Raw genomic sequence first — 13,589 nt, 5'->3', positions numbered from 1 at the left:
TACTCGTCTGAATACTTGAATGAAGTTCTTGGCGAGGGCCCTTTCTGATTGAGTCAGTTTTCTAGTTATGGCGTATTTTGCAGGTCTATTGATCTGGATGACATTTTTTTTTTTTTTTAATTCTACAAATCTTTTTTATTCATTCATTCCAGCATATTCTTGTTGCATATTTTGAAAATATGCATGTTGTTTAGTTAATGCAAAGTTTAACGTGAATATGTGTGGACTGCAAGTGATGTTAGTTGTTCATTAGTAATATTGTTTTTGTTTGTCAGTCCCATGGATACATAACAGTAACATATACACCTCGAAGGAATAAGAATGGTCATTTATTCAAATACAAATCAAATAAATGACAATAAACAAACATATAGAGTCACAGTATGCAAAAAAAACACCAGTTCAATAAAAATGTTTGACTAGAATTTTACATTATACACCAGAGTTAAAAATACGATACAGATGGTAAGTGTCCCCAAATCATAATTGTATATTCAAAAATATACCAATAAATCTGAAATATATTTATAACCCCTACCCCTCCCCTCCTGCAAAAAAAACCCAAACAAGATGGGGTGTTATTTGCCCAAGAGAAAAAATACATACACACACTCCTAGAATCCAAATGTGGTTGTAAGAGATGCAGCTCATGTTTACAAATCAAAGAAATGACAACAAGCATGCACATGGACAATTCCTCTAAAAGCAACTGGGCCCTGTGCATGAGCAATAGCTGCCATCTATGTAAAGAGAAGTGCTCTTTTATCTTATGAAATACATAAAGAAAACAACCATAAACAATTTATTTACAGAAATATGTTTTATGTTTATAAATCTTGATATGAAAAGTGGAAATTGTAGGATGATGCCAGGAGACTGTTTTCTATGACTGGTAATGCTGAGGAGGGGGATTTGTCACCTGAACTGGCAGCTCTTATGAAAAGGCTATGGAAAGACTCAGGAGTGCAGGGCTGTTTTGGTCGCTCCAGAGAATACCAACTCAATGACTCAGCAGAATAGTAAGACAACCACACAGGTTTAAAAGTTACATGTGAAATGATATAATTTTACATTGCTTCACATGTATGCTTACCTTTGCATCTACCAATGCATTTTCTCAAAGGCATGGAGAAACTTCTCAGAGCCAGGATACTGTCATATATAATTTACATGTCCTCAACCTCTTTCAAATAAAGGTATTAGTTTTACTCTCACCCCTTAAGGAATTTACGGACCACATAAAATTCTATATTGGTTCAACTAAACCTTTTGTACACTGACATGAAACAATGACATCACAGGTGACATGTGTAGCTTGCAATGTGTTGTCTGCTTTCAATTTAAAGCATTTGGAATTTATTTCTTACACCTGACCATTTCACATTTTTAGCTGCTTCACCTAATTTCAACTTGCTACAAAGCATGCATGGGTAAAAAGGATTCAAGTTTGCTCAAATGAAGTGCCACACCCTTTTTAGCTCGCCTAAGCTGAAAGCTCAAGTGAGCTATTCTGATCGCCTGTTGTCCGTCTGTCTGTCCATCTGTCTGTAAACTTTTTACATTTTTGACTTCTTCTCCAGAACCACTGGACCAATTTCAACCAAACTTGCCAAAAGCATCCTTGGGTGAAGGGCTTTCAAGTTTGTTCAAATGAAGGGCCATGTCCCTTTCAAAGGGAAGATAATCACAAAAATAGGGTGGAGTCAATTAAATCTTCTTCTCAAGAACCACTGAGCCAGAAAAGTTATTAAAATGAAAGCTTTCTGACATAGTGCAGATTCAAGTTTGTTCAAATCATTGCCCCCCCCCCCCCCCCCCCCCCCCCCCCCCCCCCCCCCCGAGGGCCACAAGGGGTATCAAAGTTTTACATACAAATATAGGGAAAATCTTCTTCTCAAGAACCATTGGGCCAAAGAAGTTGACATTTACATGAAAGCTTTCTGACATAGTGTGGATTCAAGTTTGCAAAAATCATGGCCTCCAGGGGTAGGTTGGGGCCATATTAGGGACTAAGGTTTTACATGCAAATATATATGGAAAGTCTTCAGATATGGGCCAAGGTGACTCATGTGAGCGATGTGGCCCATGGGCCTCTCTTTGAAATAGAGACAACTAATTACTATGAATCATGAATTGTCTCCCTTCATGTGACCAGCCCTCGACCAATGAAATTGACTATTATTTGTTAAGGGCGGATCATAGAAGTTCGTTTTATACAACAAATATTTCATAACTTGTAGAAGCAATGTAAACAAACGGTGATTTAGTAAATGAATATAAATTCTCTGTGAATCGCTTGCACGATTCACAGAATTTGCCCCAAATCCAAATCCGTTCATATTGACCATGAACAGCTCAAATGTGCTGTTCAATTCTTAAATGTATTGTTGAAATTATAATACTGAGTGCTTGTTATTTGTTTACAGCTATCTTAATTCACTGGACAGGATATCACAACCTTCATATGTACCCACAGAGCAGGATGTCCTCAGGACAAGAGTGAAAACTACAGGCATTGTGGAGACTCATTTCACATTCAAAGACCTGCACTTCAAGTAGGCCTTCTTTACAATACTGCAGCAATTATTGGAGGGGGTACTTTTACGTATTTGTTGAATAAGTACCACCCTAAAGAAATATAGTAGTTTAGTTCAATGCACACTTCATTGTGTTCCTCCTGTCATCAAAATGGCAGTAACAAATGCAACAAAATGAGAATAAAGCTGTTTCAGCTGTTTATCTTATTGTTGTAGGGAAGTATTTGGAAAACATTAGAGATTTCATAGTCCTTGGGGCTAGTGATACTACTAACTAATACTTGCGTGACTGAGAAGGCCTGTAGGCCTTTCGTTAGGTTTCAAAACAACTGCTGTTATTTTTTCTTAAAAACTTTCACAATGAAGAATACTGTTGAATGGTTCATTTACATCATTTAACATAAAATCCAGGTTTCAGCATCAAAAATTGCACCTTCATTCATAGGCTTTAGAATTGGAACATTTATGAATATACTATATTGACGCGGACGCTGATACTGTGCAACACTGAGGACATTAAAGACTAACTTTCTAGGCATGGTGGACTTCTTGTGTAATAGAAATACACATACACCATGGCACACCGTGTGCACTGTGTAACAACGACCATTTTACACTGTGTTTTCCATCCTGCAATGGGGAATACTCATGCTTTGTGCTGTAATTATGGAGGTTTTGACAGGACACGGGTATATAATTTTAGCAGATAGCATGGCTAATATTTGTTTGATTTTTTCATATGTAGAATTTACATTTTGAGGAAATTGTCGAGGCTAACTTTCCCCAAAAAATCACCAAATCATCCAGATTATTGAGGCCCCACTGTAATGTTGGTTCTCAATTATATATACATGAAAAGAGCGCCACATGCTTACTCTAACCTGAACAATTAATATCTAGACATATTTTGAACTGTTTTAAAGAAGGCTTTTTATATTTACAGAATGTTTGATGTTGGAGGTCAGAGATCAGAAAGGAAAAAGTGGATTCACTGTTTTGAGGGTGTGACTGCTATTATATTTATTGTGGCCATGAGCGAATATGACTTAACACTTGTGGAGGATCAAGAAATGGTAAGCTTTTGTGACTGCAGGAAGTTAGAAGAAACCTGTCAGCTAATGCACTGCAGTAGTGATAAAGAAACTGCATAGCTATAGGACTAAATTCTTTTGTGAGGATGATAAAATGATTAAACAAGGCAACTGAAATAGTAAACAATGGTGGCGGAAGTTAATATGAAATAATGAGGTATTTTGATATGATAGGATGTTTATTGTGCTTGATATATGAGTTGACATAGACAGATAGGAATATTTATTTTATAGTGTAAACTTCATTTTATCAAACAGTACTTTTGAATATGCAGTAGATAAATTTCAGACATGGGCTTTTTAGTACCCATGCCCTGATGAAAGTAGATTGTTGGAGTATAAAAAATTCTGTAGCAATTTTTGTAGACATACATTGATCTGGGAAGAAATTTGTTCAGACAATTTGTCATTTTTTAAATTTATTTAGGTAGCTCAATTCACTTTTTAAAAAAAGGAAAAATCTTACAGTAAAAAAATTCCTTTCAGTTATTCTACAGCTCAGTTCACTTTTAGCTCTGACAGCTGAGCCAAAGCTGAAGTGAGCTTTTTTGCTACACGAAGTGTGTTGTCTGTCATTTTCAACATTTTCAGTGTTAATATTTCACAAAATTAACTTCTTGAAAACATGCTTGGCCAATATCAAATAAACTTAACGAAAAGCATCCTTGGATAAAGGGCCACACACTCTTGAAGGGGGAGGTAAATGAGAAGTAAGAAAAATTGGGTGTCTCCTTTTAGCTCACCTGAGCTTGTCTGATCACTCATTGTCCATCTGTTTGTAAACTTTTCACATTTCGACTTCTTCTCCAGAACCACAGAGCCAATTTCAACTAAACTTGGCTAAAAGTGGGAGTCAGATGAAGGGCCATGCCCCCTTTAAAAGGGAGATGATAACAAAATGCAAAAATAGGGTGGGGTCATTTAAAAAAATTCCTCTTAAGAACCAGTGGGCCAAAAAAGTTGAAGTGTACATGAAAGCTTTCTGAAATAGTGCAGATTCAAGTTTGTTAAAATCATGGCCCCTGGGGGTAAGATGGGGCCACAATAGAGGATCAAAGTTTTACATGCAAATATATAGAGAAAATCTTTAATGTTGTCTTACAATTTATAATTGTATTACGGAGATAACAAATCTGAATATCTTCATATATTATTACAAAATGAATAAATATAACATATAATTCTGATTGTAAATAAAAGTTGGAGTTTGAGAAATGTGTTTTTGATATGATATGAACAGGTTTTAAAATGAAATGATTCTGAATGAATATTAGCAATATTGTTAGCTGTGAAAATGATTTCAGATTATAGATTATGTGAAAGATATGACTCAAAATCTCATGTGATGCTTTGATACGTGGAATATATAGAATTCGCAAGTTAAACAAATATTACTGATAAGGTGGAAGTTTGATTAAAATTCTATCTAATCAATTATATACTAAGGGATCTCATGCTCACTACCTCCCCACAAAGTGATGGAAAATGTTTTTCCCATCCTCTAAAGCCTGAATCATGTGATTTAAGGCCTGCATTACATCTCATATAATCCTATGATATACCAAAAGTTGGCTGGGTAGAATTTCAGTCAAACTTTATCTTATAAGTAATGTTAATATGATTCATGAATTAATTGTGCAAAGTTTAACATTTTGAACGAGATTCCAGCTCACCTTAGCTTATCGTCTATTGTCTGTCTGTCCATCTGTAAACTTTTTACATTTTCGACCTTTTTCTCCAGAACCACTGGTCCAATTCCAACCAAACTAGGCAAAAAACATCCTTGGGTGAAGGGCTTTCAAGTTTGTCCAAATGAAGGGTCATGCTCCCCCCCCCCCCTCCCCCTCAAAGGAGAGATAATCACAAATATAGGTTGGGGTTAATTTAAAAAAAATTCTCAAGAACCACTGGGCCAGAAAAGTAAACATTTATATGAAAGTTTCCTGACATGGTGCAGATTCAAGTTTGTAAAAATTATGGCCCCCAGGGAGTAGGTTGGCCACAATACTGAATAGGAATCAAAGTTTTACATGCAAATATATAGGGAAAATCTTTACATATGGGCCAAGGTGACTCAGGTGAGCAATGTGGCCAATGGGCCTCTTGTTTGAATTCATTTATAAAACTGACCATGAAACTGTTTGACTCAGTATGTAACAACTCATTTGTAGAACCGAATGATGGAGAGTATGAAGCTGTTTGACTCAATATGTAACAACAAATGGTTCACAGACACATCCATTATCCTCTTCCTAAACAAGAAAGACTTGTTTGAAGAAAAGATCAAGAAGTCACCACTTACCATCTGTTTCCCAGAGTTTCAGGGTAAAGATCAATTTATGTGACATCTCTGCTAATCAGGGAATCAAGTTTAATTGTGTCAAATATTTGTACAGGCATATTTATTTTTCAACAGCTTCACAGCACTACCTGTTGTGTAGGCAAAAATTGTTGCAGCTGTGTATATTTCTAATTATGTTCCCCAAAGGAAGTTTGAGAACATATTATTTTTGCTCTATTTCTTAGTATTATGTCCCCTTTCACATAGTGCCAGAAACATTGTTTTTGCTCCATTTTTTTCTTCTTTTTAGCTCACCTGAGACGAAAGCTCAAGTGAGTTTTTCTCCCCAACCATTAACCATTGTCTGTCAGTCCGTCCATCTGTACATTTATCTGTAAACTTTTCATACTATCAACTTCTTCTCCAGTACCACCTGGCGAATTTCAACCAAACTTGGTACATTGAATGTGTGCCTCAAAACTATAACTGTCGATGCTGGGGAAACACACCTTAAACACATTGTTTTCAAGATGGATAAGAAGACATGTTGTAAACGTCTGGTTTTCCTGCATTGTCTGACACTATTTCTGCTGTGTTCACATCACATAGAAAGAAATCCAGGGCAAGGCAAAACTTGTGTTTATGTGTAAAACATTTATAAAAAGAAAATCTTCTGTAATGCTTTTGATATTTAATTGAAATTGAATAGATATTTAGAATGAGCAGTTAGCTTTTACCAAAATTGTAAATTTCATGATCTCAAGGGGTAGGAGTTTGTAGTACCAGGGTGGGGCCAAAATGGTTGGTAATTTAATGTGTTAACAATTGAACAATTTTAACTTCTTGATAACTATCATTCTAATTCTTTCCAAATTTGATATGAAGCATCTTTTGTACAAGGGTGACATGAATTGTAAATTTCAGGATAAAAAACTGACAAAACTTGACCAATTTTCAAAAATCTTCTCTACAACTGCATATTTTTAAGGAAAACAAAATGCATAGTAATGTAGATCAGGAAGGCCTCCACTAAAATTGAATTCATCATCCCCAGTGTAGAGGTTCTGACTCCAGGCCAAATTTGCTATACATGTATATGTGTAAAACATTTAAACAGTATCTACTTTAATGCTATTGATACTGAATTGCAACAAAATAGATATTAAGAAGGAGTAGGTAGCCCTTTACCAAAATTGTAAATTTCATTTCATAGTCATATAGTGTTGATATACCATCTTTCATTAGTGTGGCACTTTTGAGGGCATTTGTGTTTAAGAACACATCATGTTTTATACTGTTGCTGAATATTAGAATTTAGGTTAGATATGCAGAATTGGAAATTTTTTCTAGATTTCATAGCCCTTGGGGCTAGTGATACTTCTAACTAATGCTCAAGTGAATGGTTTTAAAGGCCTATGGGCAATCTAATTAAAATCAGACTTCTTGGATCCGCGCCATATACTCAGCGCAAGAAGATCTGACATAACCCAACCAGGCGTCATGTTCATGTGAACTTTATGTTAGCCAATCAGCGCGTTGCCTATGAAATCTTCGGTGTTCACAATTTAAGGAAAATTACTGCAATTGTTTGGTTTGAAAGAAAACACATCACAGCTAGATGTGATGTTACAAATGCACCGTTTACGTCGACTGGCATATTCCTTGCATTAATTTAGTAAACGAACTTGAAAACTATTCAAATCATACCCATCCCTATTTATACATAAATCGGAATTCACAATTAATTTAATTTGGGTGTATTTTATATCGTACGTTTTGTTATTTGTATGAACGAAATAGATTAGGCATTTTTGCGAAAATTTAAAATTCCTTATGTAAGAATATGCAATTTTATAGTGTGGAATAAACTTCATGGGAGGGAGATTACTGCAATTTGTTTACGAATTGCCAGGAACCGCCTAAATAGCCATCATTGTCTGTGGAATAAAATTCATGGGAGGTAGATTACTGCAACTTGTTTACGAATTGCCGGGAACCGCCTAAATAGCCATCATTGTCTGTATGGCGCAGTCTGACCGGCTGATAGTTCTCATGAATATTCCAAGTGAAAGGTCATGCGGACGTAACCTTCTATGTGGTTATGTCAGATCCTATTGTGGCGAATGTGAGCATATCTTAGGATCTGATTTTAATTAGATTGGGCCTATGGGCCTCTTGTTTATTATACCCCCCGAACGAAGTTCTGGGGGGTACATAGGAATCACTCTGTCTGTTTGTCTGTCTGTGCAGATTCGTGTCCGGGCCATAACTTCTTTGTTCTTTGACTTAGGCATACCATATTTGGCACACAGGTAGATCACCATGAGACGATGTGTCGAGTACCTTCATGACCACTATATGACCTTGACCTCAAGGTCAAAATTAAAGGTTTTTACAATGGATTCGTGTCAGGGCCATGACTTCTTTGTTCTTTGACATAGGCATATCATATTTGACACATGAGTGTATCACCATGAGGCGATGTGTTGAGTACCTGCATGACCTCTATATGACCTTGAACTTTGACCTCAAGGTCAAAATTGATTATAGGGTTTTGACATAGTCATACCTTAAGACATGGGTGTATCAACATGAGACTATGTGTCATGTACATTCATGACCTCTTTATGACCTTGACCTTTGATCTCAAGGTCAAAATTATAGGTTTATGCCATGGATTTGTGTTTGGACTATATCTTCCATTTTCTTCTACAAAGGCATACCATATTTTGACACTCGGGAAAGAGGTAATTTATACCTATTAACAACACCCTTTGGGAGATAGGGGTAAGTGGGGGGTATTCTTAGTGAGCATTGCTCACAGTACATCTTGTTATAAATTAACTTTAAAGATTATAAACTCAGTTGTTTTTTTTTCAGGCGATAATAATTTTGAGCAAGCTGCAGCATACATTCAATTGCAGTTTGAAAATCTGAACAAACGAAAAGACACAAAGGAAATTTATACCCATTTCACATGTGCCACTGATACAAATAATGTGCAGTTTGTGTTTGATGCAGTCACAGATGTCATTATCAAGAATAATCTCAAAGACTGTGGTCTCTTTTAATCAGGTAAATTTTCAATAAACCAGAATTTCTTTGTTTTAAACCAGATATTTATTTGAGATGTAATGTTTATCATTAGGTTGTTTTCTTATCTGGATTCAAAATGAGACATTGCAATGTATGATACTGTGAAGAGACACACATTGAATCCAAGGAATATTCCTTAGGTACTAGACTTCCTCAAGATTCCTCCTTTATACTGACACTCTTATATCTAGTTTAATTGGTATTTTATTGATTAAAGAGAGGGACAGGACAGAAGGTTGTAAATGTACTTCTCCCTACTTTTAATGTGATTTGTTACTGTAAAATGTACTTCTCCCTACTTATGATGGAATTTGTTACTGTAAAATGTACTCCCTACTTATAATGGGATTTGTTACTGTAAAATGGCCAAAACAGGTAAGGCCAAAAAAACCAAATAGACTTTAGTTTCACAAGAATTGCCTGAAAGCTCAGATTTCTCCTTCAACTATTTCATACTTTTTTTTTTTTTTTTTCCAGGAATCAACTTGTGTTTAAGGGGACGTAACCAAGTGAGAGATTGAAAAATTGATCAAATCACTGAAATCCTCCGTCATCATTGTGACAATCTCTCTGTTTTGTAACTCTGGCTGTCCAGTGGTCTTTGTGATCTGTAGTGACCCTGTAATACTGACCAGACTAGAAGGAAAAGTGACAACAGGATCAGTGTGTTGTTTCTTATAAAAGAGACTACACTTGACACAGATAGCAATCAATTTCTCGTATTTCATAATGGCATGCAACTGTATACAGAATGGTTGTTGGAGTTATTTTCATTAAAGCTGTTGGGATTAATTTCATTTAATCACTTACACTTTTGTATTTTTTGATTGGAATTGTGTTATGACCTATATTGACATATATCTCAAGGGTTTTAGGAAATATTAGAATCAAAATTTTAACTTGAATTAAGAAAACATTTCGCAGTTCCATGGTTTGCTATTCTGAGGTCCCAATGGTCACAAACTGTATTAACTGTCATATAATGATGATTTGACAAATTTTACTTCTTTTTGCATCTGACAATAAACCCAATGCTGTAAATAATGATTAAATATTATTATTGCTTGCCTTTTGTATGGGATGGGCATTGTATGTTATTGATACAAATAAGAATCTTTTTCACTGTTCCTTAGAATGTTGTATATTAATTGGAGATTTCAATTTGCTTTACTTTCTGATTTCTGATCATTTGGCTGATGCTTACTATTAGCCTGAACAAGAGAGCCAGTAACAATGCCAAGTGTACACAACCCACCGCAATAAACTACAGTACCACCGTCATAGTAAAGCAATGCTCAACAGCAATTGCAAGATTTTGTAATTTATGTTTATTACCATATTTCATTAGGGGGGGGGGGGGGGGGGCTGATATTATCAGTATTGAAATTATAAATGCAATGAATACATCTAGAGTTTGGAATCTGTTTTTGCCAAAATATTTTGATAGTCTAAATTTTTGTGAATTTCTTTCTTGGCTTTCTGACTTCAGTTTTCAAATAAAGTATGAATCTTTATTCTATTTCAGCTTACACACAGTGGGGTTTTTTTTTTTACTATCTTTTCAGTCATGTTTGTAATGGAATATTAGAGGAACAAATGACTCAATATTTTATTTTTTTACCAACAATGGAAAAAAACCAGGTATCTATTTTTTTATGCACTTGTTAATTTTTACCTGAGTTTCACATAATTTCATTAATGTCATCGTATTCATGGTTTTGTGATATTGCCGTATCTGAGTATAAAACTTCAGCACATTATTTCTTGGTGCAATAGTTTATTAAATGATAAATTTGCTTGTGGGATCAATGAAGAAGTAATATTTGGTATGATTAATTAAGGAGTAATATTTGGTATGTGAATAAAGATATTTCTGTCATATTACTACAGATTCAATTTGAGTAAGGTCTTTTTTTCTTTTGACATGAATTATGATCATTACATGAATTATTTCTTTATCAGCAGGACGTATGTGTCTGTATTTGTAGAATTAAAGCTCTTGAATTTAGCCTACTTTTGTTTTGTGCTTGAGATACATAAGAATGGTGAAAAGAATTGATTATGCCACATGGTTTGGCTCTGCCAGAAATTTAAATCACTGTATTCATGCCTTTCAATGCCCCTGTCATATTAGGATACTGGTGCTAATCTGCATCCCCAATTTGTAGCTGTAAGGGGGAGGGTGTCAAAACGATTCATATGTTTCTAACTTCCATTTTTAGCTCACCCGAGCTGAAAGCTCAAGTGAGCTTTTCTGATCCGTCATCCGTAAACTTTTTACATTTTAGGTCCAGAACGACTGGTCCAATTTCAACTGAACTTGGCAAAAAGCAACCTTGAGTGAAGGGCTTTCAAATGAAGGGTCATGCCTCCATAGGGGAGGTAATCACAAAAATGGTGGGGTCATTTAAAAATCTCAAGAACCACTGGGCCAGAAGAGCTGAGAGTTACATGAAAGCTGCCTGACATAGTGTAGATTCAAGTTTGTTAAAATCATGGCCCCCAGGGGTAGGTTGGGGCCACAATAGTGGATCAAAGTTTTACATGCAAATATATAGGGAAAATCATTAAAACTCTTCTGATGAAGAATCACTGGGCCAGAAAAGTTTACATTTACATGAAAGCTTCCTGACATAGTGCAGATCAAGTTTGTTAAGATCATGCCCCATGGGGGTACAATAGGGCATCAAAGTTTTACATAGTAATATTCTCAACAACCACTGGGCCAGAAAAGTTTACATTTACATGAAAGCTTCCAGACATAGTGCAGATTCATGTTTGTAAAAATTATGGCCCCCGTGAGTAGATTGGGGCCACAGTAGGGATCAAACGTTTACATGTGAATATATAGGGAAAATCTTTAAAATATGGGTCAAGGTGACTCAGGTGAGCGATGTGACCCATGGATCTCTTGTTTTCGTTTTGTAAATGAATAGTAATTGTGTGCATATTTTGAAAGATCATAAAGATGTGCACAAAGGACTCCATATTGAGACTTAAATGTAAATATGAGACTCCCTGTATGGGCTAACGTTAAGGCATTTGGTCCTCTTGTTTGTATTGTAAACAAATGCGAGATATCTTTTAATTATGTCACAAATGGAGCTTTACGAAGAGGCTTACTTTTACCATCGATGGCTGACTTTTTACAATTTAAAGGGATCAACTCCAACTACAGAAACTGGACCGAAATAAATAAATATACAGACTGCTTCAATAAAAACACTAAACCGACAATTATGTTTATTAATACAGTATTGTAAACTCTTTAGCAACTCTTATTCTTTCTACATTTGTTCGACACTTTTGCAATGCACTACTCGTTTTAATTTGTTATTAAGTTAATTATATCGATATTCAGATGCAATCCATTAACTGAGAAATGCATAAAGGGACCCAGAAAATTGCCATAAAAAGAAAGAGTGGTTTTAAGTTATACTGTGCATCATAAGTGTACCACAGCGCACTCAATGTAAGCAGGCAAACTCAAGTTATCCTGACGATTTCTAAATAATGTGTCATCAGCCCTGAAAGCTTAAAAGTTCTCTTTATATCACATGTTAGGATATTCCGGCTTCCCCATGAGCAGAGCCACCCCCATCCAGCCACACATATATTTGGACCGCAGCTCTATACTAGACCAAAAAATTGAGGGGGTAGGCTTGTCGATATATATTTTTTCATAGCCCCTCCCTCTCATTTAAAAAAAAATAACATGTCCTTGTTTCCCTCTCTTTCGTGTTGAATCTCTAGGTCTAAATGTGAAGACAACAAATAAGATTGATTGATTGTTGTTTAACGTCCCTCTCTAGAATATTGCACTCATATGGAGACGTCACCAATGCCGGTGAAGTGCTGCAAAATTTCGGCCTATGCTCGGCGAAATTTTGTTAAAGATCCCTCCCTCTTTGAGCAGGGAGGGATCTTTATCGTGCCACACCTGCTGTGACACGGGGCCTCGGTTTTTGCGGTCTCATCCGAAGGACCGCCACAACAAATAAGTGATGTGTAATTGTATACATGTATATCAATTAATATACACAGTAGAATCAACAATGTTTGTGGTAACTCAGTGACTCCTGAAAATTTGGCCCCATGAAAATCGATTATTCCCTACTGTACTAGTATATTCTATACATTATCTTAATAATAATATTTATTGCAGAATACATTCATATGGATTAAGCAAACAAATGAACAGTTTAGGAACAATGATATAACCATTTGACATGCGCTTGTCCTCAAGAGATGCCGTGGATAACCGGATTAGAATAGGTCCTCAATACCCCTTGCTTGTCATAAGAGGCGACTAAATGGGCGGTCCTTTGGATAAGACTGGAAAAACCGAGGCCCCGTGTCACAACAGGTGTGACACGATAAAGATCCCTCCCTGTTCAATGGCCGTAAGCACCGAATATAGGCCTAAATTTGCAGCCATTCACCGACAATAGTGACGTCTCCATATGATTGATTGGTTGTTTTTTATGGAGCACCAAATTAACATAAACTCAAATAATTGAAGATATCATCAATTCAATTATTGCTCTCTTTAATTGAATTAATGCGCGCATCAATTGAATTAAT

The 13,589-nt window shown here is 35.8% G+C and overlaps 1 protein-coding gene across 2 annotated transcripts in view; it reads left to right on the top strand.

The window, feature by feature from the left end:
- LOC125655629 (guanine nucleotide-binding protein G(i) subunit alpha) overlaps positions 1 to 11,013 on the top strand; it is a 54,715-nt gene extending 43,702 nt beyond the window's left edge. For both annotated transcript variants that reach the window (XM_048885991.2, XM_048885990.2), the window contains exons 4-9: positions 862 to 1,019; positions 2,427 to 2,555; positions 3,481 to 3,610; positions 5,800 to 5,953; positions 8,790 to 8,984; positions 9,483 to 11,013. In XM_048885991.2, the coding sequence (XP_048741948.1) occupies positions 862 to 1,019; positions 2,427 to 2,555; positions 3,481 to 3,610; positions 5,800 to 5,953; positions 8,790 to 8,980 (762 nt within the window). In that variant the 3' untranslated portion in view covers positions 8,981 to 8,984; positions 9,483 to 11,013. The remainder of the gene's footprint in view (positions 1 to 861; positions 1,020 to 2,426; positions 2,556 to 3,480; positions 3,611 to 5,799; positions 5,954 to 8,789; positions 8,985 to 9,482) is intronic.
- Positions 11,014 to 13,589: the final 2,576 nt, after the last annotated feature.

The sequence above is a fragment of the Ostrea edulis genome, chromosome 7, assembly GCF_947568905.1.
Source record: "Ostrea edulis chromosome 7, xbOstEdul1.1, whole genome shotgun sequence".
Classification (NCBI taxonomy): domain Eukaryota; kingdom Metazoa; phylum Mollusca; class Bivalvia; order Ostreida; family Ostreidae; genus Ostrea; species Ostrea edulis.
Note: the sequence above shows the minus strand (reverse complement) of the source record. Positions and strands in the feature narration are given on the sequence as shown.